The 25,276-nt window shown below is 48.4% G+C and overlaps 1 protein-coding gene across 1 annotated transcript; it reads left to right on the forward strand.

Moving 5' to 3' along the window:
* Positions 1–217: 217 nt before the first annotated feature.
* Positions 218–23,625, forward strand: vat1 (vesicle amine transport 1). Its single transcript, XM_057015546.1, has 6 exons — positions 218–924; positions 5,108–5,315; positions 13,083–13,253; positions 14,179–14,268; positions 15,048–15,289; positions 18,823–23,625. The coding sequence occupies exons 1-6, from the start codon at positions 499–501 to the stop codon at positions 19,093–19,095; spliced, it is 1,410 nt and encodes a 469-aa protein (XP_056871526.1). The 5' UTR covers positions 218–498; the 3' UTR covers positions 19,096–23,625.
* Positions 23,626–25,276: the final 1,651 nt, after the last annotated feature.

Raw genomic sequence — 25,276 nt, forward strand, 5'->3', positions numbered from 1 at the left:
TTAAGTAGTTTATTATTAATGAATCCATGAATCCAGTAATACAACACCTCTGTTTCTGTTGAGCGTGTTTATGATTTAGTAATTAACAGAAAATGAACCTTTTTTTTAGGGTTTGCTTCTGCTTCGTTTGTCTTTTCTCCACAGAAACGACGTATTTTATTTCACAATCTGAATGTCAGCCTGCTGATGCACCATAGGTTGCTCCTATAGCCCTGCCCAGGCAGCCAAACCCCACCACATCACATGATCCGATCCTCTCCTTGGTCGGCTCTCCGCGTTTTGCAGCCTGCCTCCGTCTCGTCCCACTCACACGGCGTTGACAGCCACTGATCGGCCCACTCTGTCGGGGTTTGTCTCTCCATCCGAGACTGCTGCAAAAGAGGCTCTGACTCGCTCCTCACCTTTCATTTGTCGAGCAAAAGTCCGTCCGCGGCGGGAAAAGGAAAGGAAAAAGCATTTAAGTGCATTTCTCATCACTGTCTCAAAGCTCCCTGCACCATGTCTGGAGAAGACGCACCTGCCCAGCAGCAAAACGCTGTGGACCAGAAGCAGGAGACAAAACCTGCCGAGGAGCCAAAAAACGAGTCCCCCAAGACGGAGTCAGCCCCCGCGGCCGCCGCGGACACGGCGGCGACCCCCGCGGCAGCTGCAGAGAAAGTCCCCGAGGAGGAGACCTTTAGCTACCGCGCCCTGGTGCTCACCGGCTATGGGGGGTATGATAAAGTCAAGCTGCAGGTGAAGAAAGGCAAGCCCACCCTGAAGGCTGGCGAGGTCCTGGTTCGGGTCAAGGCTTGTGGATTGAACTTCGCAGACCTGATGGCCCGGCAGGGGCTGTATGACCGCCTGCCATCCCCGCCGGTCACCCCGGGCATGGAGTGCGCCGGTGTGGTGGAGGCTGTGGGGGAAGAAGTGACGGACAGAAAAGTAAGCTCACACACAGCAATTAAGTCTGATTTCTTTATTTAAGAGATGAATGTTTGTTTGTCTTTAAGACGGGGAACAGCTTCTTCGGGGTTATGGGCGTGTCAGGTGGGGCGCGCCGCTCGGAGCGGTGGCAGTGCCGCGCACCAAACACGCTCATCAATGATAATTAAGGCTGGCTATTGTGTCGGCTAATCAGGGGAACAATAGAATCTGGACGACAGTGTTTGAGTCCTGTTCTTCCTTCCATTCGTCGGCCTCTTGTGTGTCCGCCTCTCTTGGTTCGCGCATTTGGCCAACAGCGCGTAAATGAGTCGAGTTGAGCGGGCACAGCGAAGACAACGACAGGCGTCGCCCCTCTTGTCTCAGATCTCACTGCCTGCCACTGAAAACAACTTCCAGTCTGAACCCGTAGCGGATCTAACGGGGTGGGGGACAGTTGGTGCGCAACACATTCGCCTGTTGTCGGCGTAAAGTCTAAATAAACATGTAAATCCGTGGGATGCCTTCCACCCATGTTTCTGCGCTTCGTGCCAAGGCGCGGACCGCAGGGAGCTGCGCCAAGTCAGCCGCAGATCTCCACAGAAGACAGGACAGTACTTTTAAAATTTAAAGGCTCGGTCAGTCTCCATAAATATCTTTGTTGGCTGATTTAACCAGTAAAGAACGATACACAAACACTTGTAAAAGCCCAACAGCTTTATTGCAAATGTGTTACCCATTAAAAGAGTTTGGATCCCGGAGGACGGTGCGATGCTGCAGGTTTTGACACAGCTTACTTGACGCCGGTGTCACCGCCTTTTGTGGCGCGCAGAGAAAGGGCGCGGCGCTCCGGCAGCGTGTGTGACGGCTCTCTCCGCTCGGCTACACACTCGCTCACACCTCTCCTCTGTTCACGGCGTCGTCACAGTCGTCTGTTTGTCAAAGTGAGCATCGAGACGCTCTCATGGATGAAGCAAAATCGATTCGACGCCGCGGAGGTAAAGTTGGCATAGATTGCAGGATGAGTCAGGGGTGGCGTCTTTAAGGTTAACACCTTCCCAAATGCATGATGCACATCAGCCTCGGATGACTCACAGGTTTTCTAGTAAGAGCATCACATTTCCCTCAAACAGACCTGATGTGCGTTACACATCTGAGGTCCACGGGCCGCATGAGTGGTCTGGGAGTGGCACGTATGTCTGTCAAGACCCCTCAGAAGGAGAGCCGATGCAGACTAATGAGAATACAACTGGGGATAGGGCAGCCAGTGGCGTTCTGACATCGCAGAAGGTCACAATCTGTGTGTAAACCTTCAACACGTTAGCCTTTTCTTCATTGTCAGTAATGTAGATTGGATTTAAAGGTTACCCCCACCACACAAGCACCCAGGGGCAGTGTGTCATGGAGGCCTGGCGCTCCCGCATCCCCTCTGCAGCCTTTAGGGCGCAGAATTAAGAGCCAATCCTCCTAATGGATGGAGATCTCAGAGCTCTTGGCAGCTAACTCAGGGGGAATGTGCTGATCAGGGTGGTGCACCATTTTTCGGAGGCTCATCACTCACTGTGTCTGTTAACTGTCGATACTTTAAATCCATCAAACACAGGCACTAAAATACAATAGTGGGCATGTCGGCTATTCTTCATGCATTATATATCAACATATCTCTTAATTAGGCATTGCAGCATTAATACAAAGTAGGATTATGATTGATTCTCTATGACACCTCAGTACAGATGGATTATGGGAGGTATTTGCACTGGCACCAACACCCAAACACAGATATACTGCAGTTCTTTACACGTCTATTTCTACAGATAGCATTTAGCACAAAGTGTCGACATCAAATAGTGGAGGTGAATCACCCAGGATGACCTATGGGAGGGTGCAGGAAGAGCGTAGCAGTGAGTCAGTGCGGGGAGGGGGAGTTGTTTAAAATCAGGGTCCCTCCTGACACCAATCAGCAGTTTTTTTCTCCTTGTCTAAGGTCTGCTTGGATCCATCTGGACCATATGTTCTTAATTATCTCCCCTTGGCCCATGTTTGGCGTTCTGGTATTTCCTTTATCCTTCTTTCCATCATCTTGATCACTCCATTCTTCCTTTGTCTATCAGTGAACGCTTCCTTTTACTCTGCCCCCACAGACATCTCCGTCTTCCCCTTTTTTCCCTACCTCTAACCTACCTTCCTCTTTTTCTTTGGCCTTTTTTGTGTGTAATTGTTGTTGTTTTTTTAAGAATCTCATTTGGATCAAATCATCTAATATTAATGAAGCTGCAGAAAAACCAGCGCGTTATGCTAATGAACATAATCAACCAGGTGCAATAAACAGACGTCCAGGTTCAGCAAACAGGGCGTGGCCGTTATTATGTCCGCAATGTTACCCAGGCTAACGTTACATTAGCCAGACACACACTGGCCATGCGTGTGTGTGAGCGTGCACGTGTGTGTGTGTGTGTGAGACATTCACATTTTCACCTTTTGACTCAACCTGACTCAGAACTTTTTCCTTTTAGAAAATCAGGTTGGTTTTTTTTTTGCTAACATCATCAAAGATCAAAGCCACAAAACAGCTGACATTTTGACTTGCATTCCCCCAAATTGAATCACCAGCTGATTAATCACTCTCAGATGCCTGAAACTGGACGCGTCTTCTGTTTATCGCTCCCTGCACTCTTGACCTCAACCTGGGGTGCGTCGGCCGCAACGTCCTGAAGTCTGACGGAACTGCATGTGCATGTTTGTGTGCCACAGTTGAAAGATGTTGCAAGACTTGTGTCACAAGTCTTCGCTTGGCCTTGAGACTCTGCGACTGACAGTAAATCACATGCTTTTGTGTGGGCACCCAAGAATCTCTGAGTGCAAAGGCGATGGATGAGTCGTATTTGCGTGCGTTTCCTGTAAAAGCCGAGCTCCCCCTGCTATCGATGGCCGCCACACTGCGCCTCCAATTAAAGCGGCCGGGGTGACGAGCCTGAATTCCGAAAAGATGAAAAATAAGGTCAACACAATAGGAGGGAGGAACCACAGAGAGGAAGAGAAAGTCGGACATGATGAAAAAAAAAGTAGAATAAACCGAATGACTCGGCCTCAGACTGAAAGATGTCGGGCATGAAAAGGGAGAGGGGGCTGGCTCTAATTGGACTGGATAGACGGTGAGGCGCGCGGCTCCCTCTCGACCATTAGAGAGGCCCGGGCGGACGGGTTTGTTCCCAGGAGGAGAGAGCCTGTCCTATGCTCAGCCATGGGGAAGAATCTGGCAGGGATGCTGCAGAAATGAGTGAGGCCCCACGTCCCACTGAAGAGGACGAAGAGATTGTCTTTGCAGGAGACAGGGCGATGACGATGGCGAGGACGACATGAGACGGCGGAGCATAAAAGAAACGCAAGAAACCTTCGAGGTACAGACAGGATGAGATGAGGGCCCGGGGAAGGGGAAAGACGATGTTCTGTAGTCGTTGGAGGAAAAGGAGTCAGGAAGTGAAAGAGAAAGAAGGGAAGACAGAAAGTAAAGAGAAAGGAAACAAGGTGGAAGGAAAGAGGAGGATAAGGGGAGAAGAAAACAGGAAGGCGAGCAATAATGCTGCAGTCGTCTCTGTTTCCTGTGTCCCCCGATTGGGCCCTCCTGATTGGCCAGCGAAGGAGCCAAGGCTGCCTTTACATCACGACTTGTCCTTCAGAAAAGATACATTTGTGGACAAGAGAATCCTGCTCTGATAAGGATAATTCCTGAGCAAATAATGGAAGTTGTGGCGGGCAGGACGTCAAACAATGAAAGGCAGGAACCGCACACACATTTTATAAACAACGATACTAAAATTCTTTCTTTTAACACTGGCCGACGCAGGCGGAGGGGAGCTCCTTACTGAATTCTCCTCTCTCTCTTTGGTGTCACCGGCTGCTCCACTTTCGGTGGACAACATGGCTGCACGTGTGTAAGTGGACCGTTGCTGCAGGCAGAAACCCACACCCCACTTCTGAGAATATTTCTCCTGACACCTTCACTGCTGTTCCAGATAAACTGAGATGTCATTTCACATGCAGCCATCCCACCTTCCAGGAGGCACCGGCGACACACACTGTGTTTTAGACTTAAATGTCTTGATCGGGAGCTGACTGACTACTCAGCTGCAGCCTGGCTGCTCGTGATCAGTGAATAAAAAGGTTCCTAAAAGCTGTTCCTTCTATTCTGCACCTTCTGTTCCAGGTTGGTGACAAGGTAATGGTGTTGAACCGCTTTGGGCTGTGGCAGGAGGTGGTGGTGGCACCAGCAAACCACACCTTCCTCATCCCTGAGGGCATGAGCTTCGAGCAGGCTGCCGCCCTCCCGGTCAACTACATCACTGCCTACATGATGCTGTTCGACTTTGGCAACCTGCGGCCCAACCAGAGCGTCCTCGTCCATGCCGCTGCAGGTAAGGAGAGGAACCCCCTTTGGAGAGTGGAGGCGTAGCACAAAACATGGCTTTCGCTGCGGTGAAAGGTCCGTGTGCGAAGCTCGAATGTTGATGGCTGAGTGCATTTGCAGATCCAATCATTTATTCTCAAAAATAAAACAATAAGGCCTTGGCTGCGGCTGTGGCTGCGGCTGCGGCGTGGTTGGATGACTGCATATGCACTCCTGCAAATGAAAGCCACATTTATTGAGTTTCAGCCCAGGAACTGTCAGCCCAGCATTGAACTACGGTCTGTAGTTAACAGCCACACAAATATTCTACATTTCTGCACAGCCACAGGTCTGAGGAGTGTGAGCAAGCTCATCGTAAGATGGAAAGTGCGAGTCAACGTGGTTGAACGTTTACACACTCCCGCATTTCCGCACCTGCTGTTTATGTAATATGAATTATGGATGTTGTAGAAGTTCCACCTGAGCCTTGGTGTGAGATGAGCCTTTCACGCTGTCTGCAACTGCACTACGACTGGGGCAGAGTTCAGACTGAGTGGGAGGGAGGAGGATGGAGAGAGAGGGAGTGGAAGCACCTGTTTTGGGGCGTGATGGTTTAGCCGTGTTTACCCCAGGCCAGCTGGAATGAATGAGCACACATTAGCCCCCCCAAAAATAAAAAATCTTTGGCTTGTTATGTCTGCAGAGTGAATCCGAGTGGAAACCCTCTGCACTGAGGACAGTGTGTGTGTGTGCGTGTGTGTGTGTGTGTGTGTGTGTGTGTGTGTGTGTGTGTAGATGGACATGTAAAGGAGCTGTGTTAGACTCTGTTAGACTGCACAGGTCCATGCGCTCATTCCCTGAGAGACTCCAAAAAAGAAAATTAGAGATTCGCGACGCTTTAAGCTGCCTGACAGCTGTGAGAACAGTCGCTGTGGCGCCGATGGTCAACAGTTGGAATCCCAAAAGCTCACCAAATCATCCAGCTGCCCTCACACCAGTGTCGCCACAGGTTGTGTGGAGGAATGCAGTGGAAATGTGGCTGGTTGAGTCGGGTGGTGGCGGCGGGGGCCAGCTGTGGCCCAGCAGATATTTGGACATAATGATTGTAAAGCCCTGACAGCCCTCACGGCCGCTGAGGCCTCCACAGCTCCACTGAGGCCTCACCAACAGCAGGAGTGATGCATCTTCTGCGAGAGAAGGTGCAGAGAGATGTGCACGTCTGTCTCGTAAGGCCGTCGGAAGCTCGCGCCTCGCTTGCCGTCGGCAGCGAAACATAAAGGCGAGATCCCACTGCTGACGCTGCTGCTCGTGTTCTCCGAAGAGATCAGAAATATCACTGTGACTGTCAGTTCCTCTCACATTGAGAAGGAAACGGCACATAAAAGTTTATTAAAATCCCCTTGTTCTATTATGGTTTAATACAAAATGAATAAATTACAGATGGTTGCATTTCGTAAACATGTGAATGTGTGTTATCTATGATATTTTTCAAGTAATAATCCCACCTCCCCTATACATTAGTATTTGTTCCAAGCGTGAAATTATTATATTAAAGCTAAATAAATAAAATGTCTTTCAACAGCTTAAGTCATCGGACTGTCGGCATGCCAAAATTAAATAGTGATCTTTTAGTTTTCCCTCTGCAGATGTTCAGCCCTGCTACATAAACCAGATGTGAGGAGCTTTTCCTTTTCCCTCGCAGGGCCTTTGGCCAGTTAAGCTTTTATTTAAAGCCCCAGTTTGAGCTGCATCTTATCACAGAAGGAACAATCTTGAGGCCTTTTCCTCCAAAAAACCTTTCTAGTAAATTCCTGGGAAGTTCATCCTGAGGTCATCTGCCTGAGGGTTGATTTGTTCATTCTCATGATAAAAATACAATTATCTGTTATTAACAGGCTTTAGTCTTCCAATCTCACCTGTTAAACAGACATTTAATGGTATTTATTACACATGGGGTAATATTGTTACTTTATATGTCTCTATTAGTACAGAAAAACATGTTACCAATGTTTACATTGAAGCCGGGACAGAGGAGTGAGAATCAGACGTCCAACAGGTGTTATATTTAGATAAGACGGAAGCCGAGGAAGCAGAACATTAAGTAAACTGTACAGGGTTAAACACAGCCTGGCTCAGGCCAGGACTGGTTGCCAGGCAACGTGCAGAGAATCCAGGAAGTTTGCGTTTCGAGCCAAAAATAACTCCCTGTGCAAAGGCACAGACTCATCAGCATCTCATTCGCTTTAAACGTTTTCGACGCAAAGGTCGAAAGGCGATGTCTCCGTATGGAAAGTGACCCGTCCAACCCGCTGAACTGCGCTGATGCGTGTCCATCCTCCTGCCCTTTGTCTTTCCATTGTTGCCAGTACTGCCGTACTGACCCATTGGGAGCTCAAAGAACATCGTTTCTTCAAGTACGTTGACCTTTGGTCCTCACTGGCCATCAGGTGACCCGTGCAGAGCGCCTGACTGGTGCTCATGGGTCCGTTTCCGTCCTCCCCGAACAATAGGTTGTTGTATTTCCTCCCATCGTGCCTCCCTTCGCCACCACGCTGCACATCTGCATCCTCCACCACCCCCATCCACCATCCCCCACCCCCACCCCCCATCTCCCTCTCCCTAACCCTCATCATCACGGAGAGGCGCGCATGCTTCCTTTCTTGTTTTTCCCGGGAGGGTTTGGGTGGGGAGACATTTGGCGACATTTGGACATGTCTTTTGGGTCTTCCTCTTGGGGCCCAGCCAACAGCCTTTCCTCTGACCGCTGCCTGAACCTGTCCAAATGTTTATGAGCCCTGGAGAGCCCCCACCACAACCGCCACGCCCGCACTTCACATTCCTGCATACATATGGGGATCAGCAGCGTTCCAGTGATGACGTCCATGTCTGTTTTATTTATGAGCTGCAGGCCAGCGCGGAGTGTCAAACATTGTGTTGCGGAGGTGGAAAGGCCGTCGCTGATTTGTCTTTGTGACATTTGGGCGTCGTTTCTAAGTCAATCAAACAATGCTCAGTCGGGTGTTGGCGGGCCGTCTGTGGATCAGGGGGGTTAGAAGAGCCGCCATTTCCTCTGCCAGCCAATTATGAATGCGTAAACACTGTTATTGCATTTCTTGGGGTGCACATCAGCCTTCTTTTCCATTTTAAGTCTCCCTCCCTCATCCAGAAGTGAAGTTAGACGTTGTTCTTCTTCACCTGCATCCCCTTAAAAAGAAAACAATGACCTCATTGAATTGGCGCATCTAATGCAGTCAAGTAACAAACTTGTTAACTTTTTAATCCTCCTGTGCACAGCGTGTTATTTATATCTGGAAACAGTTTCATGAAGGAAATTGATACGAAGCCCAAATGTTCTGTAGCATTTTTTCTCTTTTTAAACTGTTAAGTGTTTCTGCAACACACTATCTTTAGAACTGATTCAACTGTTGGTTTCACAACATGTTGCCCTCTTTTTTTTTCTGGTGACTTTAGTTTCACACTTCACCATTGAAAGTGTGACAGAGGTCTATTTTATCTATGTCTATTTTATCCTTTGGAATGAAATGCTTATTTGAAGCTCAAGTCAGACATCATTGTGGCTGTAAGTACTTTAGGCACGCTCAGGACTGGTTCCATGAATCCGGGTGTAAATCTTAATGCCTGTTGTCGGACCCGCAGGGGGGCCTCAGGCGTGGACGCCCCCTCTGCACTTTACTGTAGGTGGGATTTGAAAAGGGCAAGCAAAAAAAAAAAGCTTGGTTACTCCAGGAACCCCTCCCACGTCGCCGCTGTCATTCGTAATTTGCCGCAAAGTACCGCAACAGCTCAAATCACCACACTGAAGAGCGCTGTGAAAGTTTCCCCATGATGCAACAAAACCCAGTTCTCGTCATGCGCCCCATATTGTGAAAGTGACGCCCAGGAGCCGCAGCTTTCAAGGTGGGAGAGTTTCGAGAATATCAGACGTGCGGCACATCACACTGCTGGGTGTGTGTTATAACTGCACCAGGAGACAACAGCACAAACGTATTTCACAGCCTCAAATATTATGATTAATGTGCTCTGTTATCTCTTCATATAGCTGCTTCCCTCTGTTTTATAAACCCATTGTTACTGACAGCCGTGATAAAAATCTGATGTGCCTTTCCTCTCCTCTCTGTCTGTCTGCTCGGGGGGGTCTTACCCTACTTCAGAGAATGCTAATTCAGTCTGACCACGAAGCGGAGAGGCTGGGCTGTGAGGTTGAACCGACTCTGTGTTCCCAGGGCCTGGCATCGCCGGCGGCAGATCAGCTGTGCCGATAAGGGAGGGAAACCAGGGCAACCTGCGCCCCAACCCACCAATCACCTCGCTCGCTCGTGCTCTCATAGCTCAGCCGTTGACCCCGTATACCAAACACCCCCCCCCATGCTAACCACTACTGTCACAGGTGTGTGTGAGACCTGTCTCAAAGCACATGTTCATACACACACGCACAAACACACAGCAGTTTTATATGCTGTGTTCAAGCACCCTGGCATGTGCGATTCTTTGTGTTTGTTAACACCAACTATATTAACACTGGAAGTCACAAATTCACACACAGTGGGTGGGACAAGAGCTGTTTTTGACATCTTAATATAAATATGAGCTTTCTCTTTGCACCATGGGCAGCTCACCAGGAAAACCTTTTTGTCTTAACACACTACTACACTACACCATGCACACACGCATACACTAATCCCAGAAAAACCACTCACATGAAACACGTTACACGATACAACGTAGTTCCTGGACATTACAGAACTTCAGCAAAAAGGGAAAAAGTTCATTTCTTGTCGCAGGAATGCAGAGAGGTTGAGTCAGATCTGCTGCATGGATCTGGGTTCGTGTTTCATTCTTTGTCAGCCACTGCTCGCAATGATGGGTTGAGAAGAGGGAAGTCCTCGAGCAGATGTGGAAATGAGTGCAGCAAAGCCGCCACCAGCACCACCCAATCCCCAAACACCTCAGATTACTACCTGGAACCACGTTTAAGATCCTTTTAATTCACTAGAGAAACACCAGCCAGCAGGGGTGTCAACACAAGGCGAACGCAGATCAACGTGCATCAGTCAGGGTGCATCAGAAAACAATTTGTGGACGTGGTGGACTCAACGTGCAGCAGTAACCGAGTGTCAGTCTGGATTCCAATGTGTTCGGGGGGAAATTCCTCTTCCTCCCTAACAGTCAGGCCATGACAGCCAAGTGCACATTGTGCTAAAATCATGAGTATGGAAGGATTCGGGATGAAGACAAGGACCCACTGTCTTACCCCGGGAGAAACGTGATAGCTGGACCCTTCTTGGCATTGTTGATGGTGAAGAGTAAACAATTCAATTGAATGTTGAACAAATGCAATTAGCAGCAGGAATCCGCTCAAGCTGTTTTCTCGTCTTGGAGCAACAGGCAAACGTTTGTGGATGGTCCTAAATCCCACTCGGCCTCCGCCCTGAGGGGTGATTCAGGTCTGATTAGAAACAATAATATAGCGAGTAAATGTAAACTACTTTGTGACAACCACAACACACTGGGAACAAAGCGCCGGGTTAACGAAAGGTTGATATTTTAATCTTTCTGCATATTTGGGAAGATTAGCTCTACAGCAGCGGCCATTTCCCGCTCCTCTCTCCAGTGCGATCTCTGCATGCATGAGTGTGTGTGTTTGGGGAGGTGGTGGGGGCCGATGAGGGGTTCTTGGCAAACTTCTGTAGTCTTGTGATGGCAGATTGGATTTATGTTCTCAGAAGTTTCAGGTGCTCCCCCAGCACCACAAAATCCCCCCAAAATAATAATGACTCAGCCCTACAAGCAAACAATTTGATAAGAACACTCATTTTTAGATATGACTGAACGTTATTAAAAACAGCTTTAAAAATTGCGCTCAGAATGCACAAATGTGCAAAGGCTTAAAGCACATTTGCTGGGTGTGCAGATCTGCTAACAAACCACAAGACGTCCCCTCGTAGAGCTGCCAATGGCACGATCGCGGTCAGATTTCTCTGCAAGCCTGAATCTCTCGCATGCCTAAAGGAAGAGCAGTCAATGACACAAAATGGCTCCCTTTGCTCAGTCATTGTTGGCAATTTGGTTGAGGTTTCCCTGGCAACGCAAACTTGCTTTCTCGCTGAGGATGAGGAGCCGTTTGAACGCAGCCGTGACAACGCTCATATCCAACCGTGATTCCGTCTTCTCGTCACTTCTCCCCGCGGCGTTCAGCAGGCGTGGCCATAGTAGCGGCGTGGACGTGGCCGTCAGAGGAGAACCATTCAGAAATGAAAGGAAGAGACATTTGATGCCTGTTTTCTAAGACCAAAAACAGAGCCGCTAGGAAACGAACTTTCATGTTTCGCATTTCCTCGTCATAAATGATAAATAGGCGAAAACTATTTTTACCTTTGTGTTTGCCTTCATTCCTTTTGAGGCGGCTCAGCTGCCTCCCTGACTCTCTTCCTTGATCTTATTGAGGAAATTTCAGTGGTTTTCTGGTTCACTCAGGACTTTCAGAGATGAATAATCTCGTTCATCGCTGTCCTTTAATGCAGAAAAACAACAAGTTAATCAACTTTGGTACACAAACTAACGGGAATGTGTTCATGAACTGGGAGTCACTTCTTTTACCGAGTGATTGTAGGAAGATTTATTGTCACCAGTTTATTAAACAGAACTCTCATTTCCTCTATTTGTGATTATTATATTTACTCGTGCTCAATGATGGTTGAGAACGATGGTTCCCAGTCAGGTGACTATTTGTACCGATGTGTGTTGCAGTCCGGCAGCCGCGTCATTAAAGATGGATGTAAAGGCACATGTTGCCGCCCTGACCTCCATCAGATAGGAGCTTCTCTTTGCTCAGTGACCTTTATAGATGCCGGTCAGGTCAGCTCACCTCCTCCAGTGAGGCCTCCGTTTCAAACAAAACACTGCTTATAGGTAACCTATTACTTCTTGCTCTGGCTGCTTCAGCAAACACTGGCCCAGGTATTTACCCAACTATGTACACAATTTCACGTAAAGCGTGTGCAAATAGAGATATTTCAACCATCCACGGTATCATGGGACATTAGTTTTAATTGGATTGGGGATTTTTCTTTTCCACATTGGTTCCATGGTCTCAGGCAGCTGCTGTGTTTTTCTGATTTATGATAAAATGTAGTCTTGCTCCTCTTTTCCTCTGGAAAACAAACCCCACCTCATCTGCATGTTTGTCCTGTGGAAATTGAGACAGGTTGTCTTGAATAAGTAAACCAAATGAGATATGGCATGTTTGCTACAATGGCCACTTTCTTCGGGGTTGGACGTCTGTGCGTCTATGTGTGGGTGTCTTTTCCCCCCAGTTGGACTAATGCAATTGTGTTTAATGCCTTCTTTACATACCCTTGAGCAAAACACATCCACTGTTATTGAATTGGCGTCTCTCGGACAATAAATAATGGAAGTCACATTCACCTGCCACAGAAAAACGCTTGTGAAATGGGAATTCTCGGGTGCAACAACAGCCTCACCAGACGCAGAATCTTCAATCTAATTTCATTTCAGAGTTTTTCTGTGAGGAAAAACTAAGTTTTCCTGTCTAGAATTTATCCCTGCAAAGGCAAAAACCAATTATATCACATACTGGCTGATGGATGAGCTGGCAGACTGCTGATGCCAGTGAGTAAAAGTTTAATTTAGACTTCATCTGCTGTCGTTGCATCATATTCTTTAACAGCAAATTTGCCTTTTTACCCAGGTAGCTTTTGAAACCAGTGAAAGAAGGGGTTTTGTTTCACTCTGATTTTATTTCTGCGTCCCTCAGGCGGCGTTGGCATCGCCGCCACTCAGCTGTGCAAGACGGTGACGGACGTGACGGTGTTCGGCACGGCGTCGGCCAGCAAGCACGAGACTATCAGCGAGGGTGGAGTCACGCATCCCATCGACTATCGCACCAAGGACTACGTGGAGGAGGTCCGCAAGATCAGTCCTAAAGGTGAGAAACGCGTGTGCGTGCGATGGAACGTCATCCAAAACCACGCCCAACCTTCAACATTTACGGAAACCTTCTGCCAAACCAGACCGAAATGATTCCACTGGCACAAAGCAACATTTTATGTCCGGATTTCATTTCAAACACTTTTTCTGTCGGTGGAACTTGCTGCCATGTTGGCGAACGGACAGCAAGCATGGAGGTTTTATGGAGATGACGACCAAAAGTGCTGATTTCCAGTTCCTCTTTTCTCGGCGTAGCAGGACTGACGCCGTTCCAGACAACGGGTCCACGGTCCTCTCTCCAAACCGTTGGATTAGAAGCAAGTGAGCGCTGACACCCTGGACAGAACGTATCTAGTTAAATGTCTGGATCAATGTGCGGCCTCGCTCTGTATCTCCCCCTCCATCTTTCGCTGTCTGTCATCTCATCGGTGCCACGGTTGAGTCCTGCTGCGAGGCCTCTAACGATCAATGGAAACAGGGTTTAGTGGAGCAAGGAGGGGTGGTCTCATTTGAGGAGTCGTCCCCTCTGGCACAAAAGAGCATCATTAAAGCTGCGGCTCCATGGCCAGACATCAATCAACAGAGAATCCTCTGTGGTCAGGTCACTCTTTACCTTCTGCCTCATGGTTGCTTTTGCGGATATGTCCGGCGGTACGTCTGCAAAGGACCAGGCGGACATGTTTCCTCTTGCCCTGTCCCTGAGATTGCAACAACACAAGTGCGTCTCACCTCTTTCTCACCCCCACACCTCCAGTTCAAGCATACGTATGAGGTCTTCGTGTAAACATGGTGCAACTTGGCTGCTCTCAGTACTCCATGTGAACTCTGGCATGCGGAGGACGTTGCTGAGGAGACTTGGCAGGCTGCTCTGGCTGAATGCAGACCCGGGATAATGTTGCCTTCTTCTCTCTCTCCTGTTCCAGGTCTGGACATAATCCTGGACCCTCTCGGAGGATCAGACACCCATAAGGCCTACAATCTGCTGAAGCCCATGGGGAAACTTATCACCTATGGTACGTTGTATAAAAGTGTTTGTTCAAAAGTGGGATGAATTCACCACATCGGTAGTGACGACTTCATATTTTGATCTGCGGCGATGTTAAGCAGAACTTGAAGCAGGCCGGTGTGACTCGGTGGGCTGCGTGACCTCTGCCCAGAGGTCCGTGCCCTCAGCGTGCTGCGTGTCATCTGTAGGAAGAGCATTTACGCTCGCTGCCCCGCAGTACCAATCTGGAACCAGCGTGCATGCAGTGGTGGGCGGGGTCGGCATCCGTGGAGAACAGAGACTTGCCTTTTCTCGCTTCACAAAACCCCGCTGCCCAGCATGGTGCCCCCACCAACTCCACCACACTTTTGCCCGTTCACACTCTGTCACCCCTGCAGATCTGCCCCCCCCCCCCCCCCCCAACCCCAAACACACACACATACACACAGTCCCCTGGTGCTGGCTGCTCCTCTTCCAGCTTATCAGAAGTATGCACGGCAGAACAATGGATGTTTTATCCACAGGAAAACAGGAATGTGTCTGAATGTAGCAGCCCGGGTCTCTCTCTTCTCTCTGAGCACGCTTTGTGTCCCCCACTTCCCCTGAGAGAGAGGAGCAGACACATTTCAGGCGCGCAGAAGGAGGGGGAAGGTGCATCAGTGAGAACCAAAGTGCTAAAAAAAAAAATTTTCATTGGAGGAACTTGGCATGTTGATGTAGCGTGTTGTGAAATGCAAAGGATAGCATCAAACAGGGGAACGTAACCCCACACTGTCCAACCTCCGTCTCTCTCTCTCTCTCTGTCAGGTGCTGCTAACATGCTAGCAGGCCAGAAGAAAAATCTGATCGCAGTGGCAAAGAACTGGTATCACCAGTTCTCCATCCACACACTCAGCCTCATCCAGGGGAACAAGTCGGTGTGCGGCTTCCACCTGGGCTACCTGGATGGGGAGACGGAACTCATCACTCAAGCTATGAATGCCATCCTGGATCTCTACAAAGAAGGAAAAATCAAGCCCCGTATCGACTCCACATGGCACTTTGAGCAGGTTGGTCTTTACTTTTCACGCACCCTAACCAGCGATGGTCACGTTCGCTCACAGTGTGCTCTGGAATCTGCGTGAGAGATATTTAATGTTGGATTCCACTTTGCTCGGTGCCGTTTTTATTACGGCATCGATCGGTCTGATATCTCTCAGGGAGAATTATAAATGACTGGGCAGGAACAGCTTATTTACAGGACCCGATTCATCTTAGAGGTCATCATGCTTCGGTCGATAAGTCTCTATCAGGGCCTCACATGTGCGTGCAATAAAGTGGGTGTGGCCTCATAAAAAACGACCCTTTTATTTCTAACAATCCCAACAATAATTTCAATGAGTCAGTGGAAACTGTCGTTCAATCTTAATTTATACTCCATTTATTTACTTTTCTACGCACCATTTGCGACATAAGTCACATCTTCAGAATAATTCAACATGCCATTAGCACCTAAATTACATCAAATTATGTACATATTAACAGGACCAGAGTGTGTGTGTGTGTGTGTGTGTGTGTGGTGTGTGTGTGCGCGCGCGTGTGTGCGTGCGTGCGTGCGTGCGTGCATGTGCGTGCATGTGCGTGCGTGCGTGCGTGCGTGCGTGTGTGTGTGTGTCTCAGATTCAGCTGGGTGTGTCTCACTCTCTTCAACAAGAAGCGCCGTCTCTCATGGCACAGCTCCCTCGGTCTGACAGTGTCAGATTGTTGCTGACAAACTTCCCACAGCTAATGGATATGAATAGAGAGAGTGTGAAAAAAGACAGAGAAAGAGCCAGAGGCTGCGCTCCCCTGTCCCTGGTCAGCATTTGGGTCGGTGCGGCCACAGAAAAGGAACACCCGCCGTCTTTCTTCACCGTCTGACGGTGCCTTGCCATCTGTCTGCTCTTTATCTCACGCTCTTTCTCTCTTTAACTTATTGAATACCTCTTTCTCTCTCTCTCTCTCTGCCTGTATTCTCTTCCTCGCAGTAATTTTTTTGGGTTTTTTTCGCTTGTTGCCATGGTGACTTCCTTTACTCGGTGTGTGCGTCCGTCTGTAGGGAGGAGCCCTGATGTATGAGAGAGACATGGAAGCTGCCTGGAAGACAAGAGTGGAAGAAATATATGTCAGCTTGGTTTGAAGAGGTCGCGTGTGCTGTCTGAGGCGTATGTCTGCACACAGACACGCCGTGGTGGCGTCAAACGTGCCAGCTTTAGGTTCACTTAATGTATTCTGACTTTTCCCATTTGCATACAGGGTAGACAACGCTACCGACTGATATGTTTTCAATACACTGAATGAGACGCTGCACAGATTTTACAAATACAAATCAACAGATTCTTGCAGGAATATTTCACTACCATCAAATATTTATATTATTATGAATACAATATTTATATAGCATTTCACTACCATCAAAGCAGGTCTTTTCTTCTGAATGAGTGACAGCTCAGTGGGAGCAGACGTGTTTTTAGCCTTTGCACGCTACACAAACACCACAGTCCCCGCTGTGTGGACACAGTAATAAAAGCTTCAAATTAAAATCCTTTTATGTGCATAAAAACATCAGGATTCTCCATTTGGGAAGAAATCTTTATTTCAGTCAGTATCAGCCTTGTACACGTTGTTCCAATCGTGCACACTTGGTTGGGTAAATTGATCCTTCATGTCGTCACTGCATTAAAATGATGAATCTCTGCTTTTGTTTCCCAAAAAATAAATTGACACTTTAATAACTAAGAGGAGGAAAATAAAACAGCGGGTTGATTGTGTAATAGTGACTATTCTGTTATCAGTGCTTATTTTAGTGTCTTGAATCAACCACGATGAAGCATTTTCTTAAATTCAAATTTTAAGTATAAATAGTTTCATCATATTTAACAGACTTTGTTTTTGAATGCACTTCAGACACGTAGCATTTTACTATGTGTAGCAGATTAATTTGCATTTATCGCAGTGATGATCACACAGAAGTCCAAAGGGGGAGCTTTTCATTTAAAGAGCGACACTGTTAAAGTCTGTCGGTGGGGGTGGGGGTGCATCTGCTGCTTGGTAATAGTGAATCAGATCAATGTTCACTTATGACAGAAGGAGAACCGATGTCACTCTGCTCGATGGTCCTCCCCCCGTTGTGACTCCGTTTGTGCTCCCAGAATCAATAAGGAATTCTATGTGGTATTAGCACTTGTCTTTTATCCCCACTGTGGCTTCTCTTGCTTCATTATCCACATCTTTGCTGATGCCCGTGTTGATAACTGGTCGCGTCTGCAGCTGGCTGGAGCTCACTAGGAGGTGCCTGGGAGCCCTCCAGGCTGACAGATCTTGGAAATGAAAGGTGGAGGTGGGTGGAGTCGCCGCAGAAGCCTCAGATCTGCGACTTTCATTCACAGACGGGTCTTCTGTTTCACAGACACCCCCACCCCCACCCCCACCTCCCCATGCCTCCAGTTTGTCTGAGGTGTGTCCCTTGTCTTCAAGTGCACCAGTTGCTCCCTTTGCTCACTCCCTCCCTTATAGGCTGGTACGCTCCCACTTTTTTTCCACGTGTCTGGCTCGTCAGGGCCTCATTTCAGCCCAGGATTTACGTTGCTAGGAGATGGCCCTGTTGCCGTGGCAGTGGTCGTCAGGTGGCCTGTCTGCATTGGGAGGCAGGGAGCGACGGAGGCGGGAACAGAGAATACAGGAGAGTGGGCAGAGCCCGGTGGGATTCTCCTCTTTTATTACGCAGTGTGGTCAGGCTGTCGTTTGATGCTTCTTTAAAGCATAATTAGCTGTCATCGTTTGAAAGTCGGTCAGCTCGAGACTGGACCCTGAAACACAACGTTGCGCTTTGCAGTTTTAACCCTTTAACTGCAGCAGCAAAGGCTCCAGTCATAGGATTCATTTGGTAAAATATGGTGACGCTGTGAAATGGCTCAGAAGGCATTCTGCAAGTTACACCAGAAAGGCCGGCTTAATTAACTGTTTCCCCCCACAAGCTGTGAAATCATCCCGTTGCTGAGGGTCTCATCATCTTAACATGCTATTCAGATGATTCTGTGGTGTTTGTTAATGGTGTCTTGCAGCGATGGGCTCATCTGTGACCTCTGGCACCGTTGTTAAAGGAGTGTACATGACTCATTTTAAGCCCTTTCGACCATTACTTATACAAATTCCTGAACAAAAGCCAGGATCCAAACATCGCCAGTGTAGGTTTGGAAGTTACAGGTCGTTATAAATATTTACGGTGAACAGCTCATGGGCTTTATTCTTAATAAGCTGTTGACTATTTGCGGTGCATGTCATCCCATTCCTCTGTTGCTTTTTACTTGTTTTTGCTGCTTCAACAATTTAATTTCCCCTCAGTGTTTATTAGAATCTCATCAAAACCCATTTCTTATATGCTGCATATTAAGGCAATATGTAGGAAAACCCGGCCTTGTGAAATTAGTTTCTTGTCGGAGATGAGAGGAGATGCTGCCGCCGCTCCTTGTGGCGGATTTATTCTCAATGACAAGATCTGTCGTAGCCTTCGGTCACCTTTCACTCCTCCCGTTCCTCAATAACGCTCTTGTCCTTCCTGCAGGTGGGTGATGCCATGAGGAAGATGCAGGAGAGGAACAACATCGGCAAAGTGATCCTCACCACGGAGCCCATGCCCGAGGAGGAGAAGAAGGAGGAGCCCAAGAAGGAGGACAAGAAGGAGGAGAAGAAGAAGGATGACAAGAAGAAGGATGACAAGAAGAAGGACGATGCCAAGAAGGAGGAAAAGAAGGATGACAAGAAGAAAGAAGAGGCCAAGAAGGAGGAGAAGAAGGAGGAGGAGAAGAAGGAGGAGGTCAAGAAAGAGGAGAAGTGAGAGGGTGCGATGGGTAGTCGAGCAGACTAACGGGGAGTTTGTGTCCTGGGGGTTGTGGGTGTGCTGTGTGATGTGTGATGGGTGCTGGGGTGGGGGTGGAGGGCGGGTTGGTTCAGAGAGTAGATTACAACATCGTGGCGCCGCTGTCGACCTTTCACCTCTTCCACCTCCTCTCTGTTTCCACCAGTCATCAGTGACTGATTGCTCAGGCCTGGCCCCTCAAACCCCCTCCCACCACGCTCTCGCCTCCATCTACAACCTGATTTCCAATCACTGGAAAACACTCTTTCAGCGTCCCACCGGACGAGGTTTTCCCCCTGAAAGATAGACAAAGAGAGTCGAGGTGGCTAGTGGGTCCAGGCCTGGGTCAATTTATTTACTGTTTCCTTGACAACCGCCATCCCTGTTCATCTCCGCTCACCACCCCTGCACACCTCAACTCCCACTGTGCTAAATTGTTCTGCTTTGACTTCCACCTGCCTCCTTTTCATGTCCCTGCCCCCCCCCCACCCACGCTGTGCCGAGTCCAACCCCCATCTACCGACCCTCACCTCCACCCCCACCTCACCCACAGGCCGGACACACGGACAGGCACAAAGGCAGGCAGAAGAACCACACCCACCCACACGCTGCTCTCGCTCACTCGCTCTCGCTCTCCCTCTCTCTCTCTCTCTGTCCAACTCGTAGTTATGTCACTGAGGATGAGTCACAGATGATTCTGATTGGCTGCTGCAACCTGCGTCCCCGGGAGACGGTTTGCATCACGGTTCCGATCGATGCCAACGCTCGTTATCGTTTAACGTGGCCTTATCGGTTCCCTCCATCGCGGAGGGGAAACGGCGAAAAACACATGCATTCCCACCAAATTTCCGAGGGGCTCATGTCACCCCCCCAGTATGAATTTCACCAAATAAGCAGCCTCTCTGCCTGCTGCTGAAATCATTGCTCAGTTGCCGTCTCCTTAGTTACAGATTTTTCGTCGCCGACCAACTGTTGGCAAGATGAGTGCAATGCCAATTAAGAGAGAATTTTTTTTGTCTCTCTCTCTCTCTCTCACACACACACACACACACACACTATGAATGTGCTGAAAGAGGCACTGTCATGCTGAGACAGTGAAGCAGCTGAAATGAGCAAGCTAAGAAGGTGAATACCAGTCCTGTTCCTCCCTTCCAGACTTTCTTCCTCCCCAGTCCTCCTCACGCGGTCACCATTGGCCTGTCGATCACCCTGACCCGACAGAGGAGAATTAGCTCCAAGCTGGCGGCCATACTTAGCCTCCCTTCCTTCTTCCTTCTACTCTCTCCCCTCCTCTTTCCATTTTGCTCACCGCGGTCGGCATAGCAACAGGCGTCAGGCTCATCAGAGGAGGCACTGTGGAGTGTTCCTCTGACCCCTCTCACAGTGTTGTCTCTTCTCTGCCTCGTTAAACTCTTTATTGGCCAATAGTTTGCGCCGCTGTGCAGTATTTCAGCAGATGGGTGTCGTTTTTCGGGACGCTGAAATGAAAAAGCAGGCGACGTTGACAGAGTTTCGCGTTGCGCCTTCAAACATTTGGGTGCCTGAAATTGAGGAGTTGCATGCGCGCTGAGCAGCGCGCGGCTCCCCCTCCTGGCCAGTTTGAATTTGAGCTCGGTTAAGTCATCTTAATCTGGGGCGTTTTGTCCAAAATCCCACTGGGCGGGGTCCTAAATCTTTAACACGGGAGGATGTCACCTTCAGGTCTTAGACATCTATCTACCTGCCTGCCCACCTGCCTGCCTGTGAGCCCGGCCTCAGTGTTGAGACTCAGATGGTGACTCGTGACTTTGTAAAAAATGAAAACAAAATGTTTGAAACAAAAAAAACAACAACAGGTTGTGTTCGCATGAGTGGCCTCCCTCATGTGCTGTGTGTGGTGTGCCATTGTGTGTGAAGATGTGTGTGTCCTCAGGTCATTTTTGTCTGGTTTAAAAAAAAAAAATAGTACCTACCCCAGTCGCCGCCGCCACCCCGCACTTCTCAGCTACAGTGTAATGTAGCTCCCTCCCGGCCTTCTCTTCTTATATCTCCCTTTCCTGTCTGATAAGAGGCCTGTGTTATGAGGACAGTTGGTATTAGTATTTTGCACTCTGCTCGCTGATCTTAATGCACTTAGAGGCATGGCAGCCACACTCCAGTCCCGCGGGTTGGAATCAGCTCCAGGTTTGCAGCCTGTTTCCCATCACGCACTCCCAAGGTATCTGCACAGGTGGCACAGATGTCAGACACACACTCATTTAAAGGTCCTCTCATTTCAAACATGCCAGCCAAACTTTTCCTGGGTGGCAGCTAAAATCAAAGCATTCATCCATCCTCAGCAGTGGGAGGTAAAATGTGGAGCCGGGAGGGGACTGGGCTGGAGTGGGACTGCCACGCTGATGTGGGGAGTGACTGTGTCCTGTCAGCCTCTGGTTGGTGTTCTGTTCTGATCTGCTGGGCTCCCTTTGTGAACCTGTGGATGGTGCTTCTGTCCCGAGTGCCATGTGAGAATCAAATGCTTCGGTTAAAAAAAGAAAAAAAGAAAAAGAAAAGATGTTTTAATTAATATGTTGTTTTAATCTACCGTTATGTTTCCCTTTGTTCTCTTATCCAAGGGTTTAAAGTTCAAAGCTCATACTGTTAATGTGGAGACCTGCCAACCTGCGCTCCTTTTAAATGTGACTCTTTTTGTTGGACTGAACCATGTGTGCCAAATTGTATGTATATTCCTCTGTCAGTGCTTTGAATATTAACAGTGCATAAAAAATATGAAGACAATTCTGGTTTTGGATGCATTTCCACCATCGTTAAAGGAAACTGTAATTGCAAGCGTTCCTGTGGTCTGACACATTTGTATTACAATTGCTCAAACGGTGCTGAGAGAGGTTGTTTTTTTGTTTTTTTTGCTGCAGTTCACAAAAATTTGAACACAATTTGCAGTTGAATTTGGCTGCAGTTCATCTCCAGCATAGGCCTGCACTGTGTCTCTCTCCTCGCACACGGCTTACCTCACTCTGAGGCACCTCCCTCTGTGTTGATATCCTTTTTTTCCCTACTGGGTTTTTACCTGATCGCACACCCCGCCAACATCTGGTTAAGTCCTCCATTTCAGCGCTGATTCCCTGGCAATCTTTTGAAATTTGAAGCTGTATGGGGCGGCCGAGAGCGTGACAGACAACCGCACAAACCTAAATCTTATTGGCTGACCCCAGCTGAGCCAAAACCAGTCGAAGACACAACATTTCCGCTTCACAACTGGCATTCACAACCGCTGCTGCAACACTCCACCTACCGTCTCTACGGGCACTCGCGCTCAATTAAACACTACATTAACATCTGGATTTCTAAATTGGCACGCGAACAAGTGATTGTCATGGTTTTCATAAGCTCTTCTGAGCTAAAATGCCTTTCGGATGACCTCAGTCAGTCTCTGCCTGTGTGCGCTTCCACCACGGAGCTGCAGGGTACGTCACGTTCAAACAGTCTCCAAGTCATTCCAGACACTTATGCAAGAGTACTTAGCATCTCAGAGCTTCACAGGGAGGAAAACAGCGTTTCAAAAATGTACATCCACACACAAATGTGAACCGTTGCAGGCGTAGGTTTGATATTACGAAGCAACACTGGTAGTTTCAAATGTGAAAAATGACCTTCAGTCAGTCTCGAGCAGCTCGCGTCACATTTAGCTTTGAGGTGAATTTCTGTTGTCGACGGGTTCTCAGGTCATTCAGGTCCAACAGTTTTCATTAGGAGACCACTTCATTTTGCTTTTCACTCACATTCCGCACACTCTTTCCTTCAGGAGTCCGACGTTTGACCAGCTTGGACTTGGTCTGTCTGCAGATTCAACCTTTTTCTTTTTCCCCCAGCCATTCGCAGTAATTCAGCACCATCACAGAGACATTGCAGAGATGCAACAGTAGTCACATCATGGCCGGGGCGTGTCATGTACAGTACAAAGATGCATGTGTAGTCGGATATTAAGCGTGTGTTCATGTACAGCTTACCTTCTCTTTCCACAGTAGTTCCTCAGTAGTGGTGTGGGCGCTCACCCCTCCTGTCGTGTCAGTATGTGAACTGAAGCTAATTCACTGCCCCTCGTGCCACCTGACCCCCCTGGCCTCACCCCCAGCATGGGCACGGCTGGTGCAGCCATCACACACCTTACAACCTATCTCTGGGAATGCTTCAGAAATGCACTTCTCCTCCATTCCAGCTGCACACCTGTTGAGACTTTCCTCGACATCCATTTTTAAAAAAGGCATACCCGACAGGTTGACTTCAAAGCTAGTTTCTCGTCCTTTCTTGTGTTTTCTTTTATGTTTTTCCGGTCTGCAAACACTGTACTCGGCTCAACTTTGTTTTTTAAACCCTTTGAATTGATGCTGCTTCTGTGCTTGACTCTGGGTTTACTGCGTGGTGCCATGTTGTCCACATGGCCTTTTCGAGCTTGTAACGCTTCAGTGTGTAATGTTACCATATGCCTTACATGTTTTCCAGGACTAATAAAAAAGCATAACAAAAAGGCCACATGTGCTCCTTTATTTCTCTCTCCATTTTGAACATTCCGCCTCAGACTTAATAAATAATTCCTGCAACATTCATCTAAAATTGAACTTTCTTCCCTGAACTAGATGAGCGTTAACCCTACAAAGAGCTCGCTGTGCACAACAAATATTACAATCGCCCTGGAATACTTCATCATAAGCAAACTTTTGAAAAGTTTGAAGCTATGGTATAAAAATAATATCTAAAAATATGGAATCATAGAAAAAAACACTGGCAAACATGATACAGTGCAAACAAATTTGGTCCACCTAAATCTAAGAGCTGATTTAATTATTTAAATTTGGCTGGCGGCTCCCCGATCCCATGGGTGGTCAAGACGTGTGCCAAGCGAGTGAGGTAAGAGGAGTCCGGGTACCCGCACCTGAACAAGACAAGAAGAAGACATTTATCACCCGGACCGATGTGGTCTCTAACGCTGCGGCTCAGTTAAGACATTCCCAGTGGCTTCACCCACCCCGATTTGCCTCCATGAAGAGTGGTTTTGTGAGGGATGTAGTGCCAGGTGACCTTGGCGCCTGCTTCTTTCCCCTCCACAGTGAAGGTCAGCCCCTGTCTGAAGGCCTCCTCCAGCCTAGGCAGCAGCCTCATTGCTGTCTCATTGTCAGGGAGGTAGGCATCAAACACGCCTCCACGAAATGGCTTTCCCGGAGACGGATGACCTTCCTGGTAAGATGCAGAACAGCTTTCATTATTAACACTCAGCTCTCAAAACTTGTTATACTGATTACCAAATCTACAGATCCTCTGCTGGAGGTCGGTACTAGCAGCACTCCAGACTAGCCGCTCACCTCCTGGATGCCATCAGGAATGTAGTAAGTGACCTTAATGGCTGAGTCGTTTAGGTGGCCCGGAATGCTGATGTTGAGCCTGGAGTAGGTCATACGGCCGTGGATGCCCCATCCAAGCCGCTCTGCCTCGGTGCTGGACCTGGATTCACTTTCTTTGCGTCCTTTTTGGGCCCTGTCCTTTTCAGCGGAGTCCCCACTCTCTTTTGCAGAGAGAGAAGTCACTGATTTAGCGCCGTTTTCGCTCTCATCATTTAGCATTTTAGGGACAAAGAGACTGGTCTTCTGTCCATTTCTGTCCCCTGTACCCGCGTATTTCACTTTCTCCTTAATTACAGGGTCTTTGTACAGTCGTGGCTGGCTGACAGATCCGTTCACATTCTCCATCTCTGCAGAGCCGCCGCGGTTTGTTCTCCTTTCTCGATCAATACTGGTTCCATCAGTGCTGCCTGTCCTGGTCTCTGGCATCAGTTGATTCTTACTGTGGCTGTGCAGTTTAGCGCTTTGGTCCTCGCTGCTTTGCGTGAGCGTCGCTGGATTGCACTTGGACGTAGAAGGGTTAGAGAATTCCTGATGTCTATAAATGTGGGTCAAATCTTTGGAAAACACCTCCAGTAGTGAGGCGGCGGCCTGAGAGCCCAGGAGCTTTGGACCTAGAAGCAACACACTTTCCTCTGTAATCTGAATGGTAACCGTGCTGAAGCAGCTGCGCATGTTGTTGCAACAAGCCAGTAAGGTTTCATCCGTCGGGTCAGCGAGGCCCAGTTCTGACAAGGGCAGCTTGTGCACGAAGAAGTCTGCGTTCACCGAGTCGATCAGCTTCTGTA

The sequence above is a fragment of the Takifugu flavidus genome, chromosome 18 (genome assembly GCF_003711565.1).
Source record: "Takifugu flavidus isolate HTHZ2018 chromosome 18, ASM371156v2, whole genome shotgun sequence".
NCBI lineage: Eukaryota > Metazoa > Chordata > Actinopteri > Tetraodontiformes > Tetraodontidae > Takifugu > Takifugu flavidus.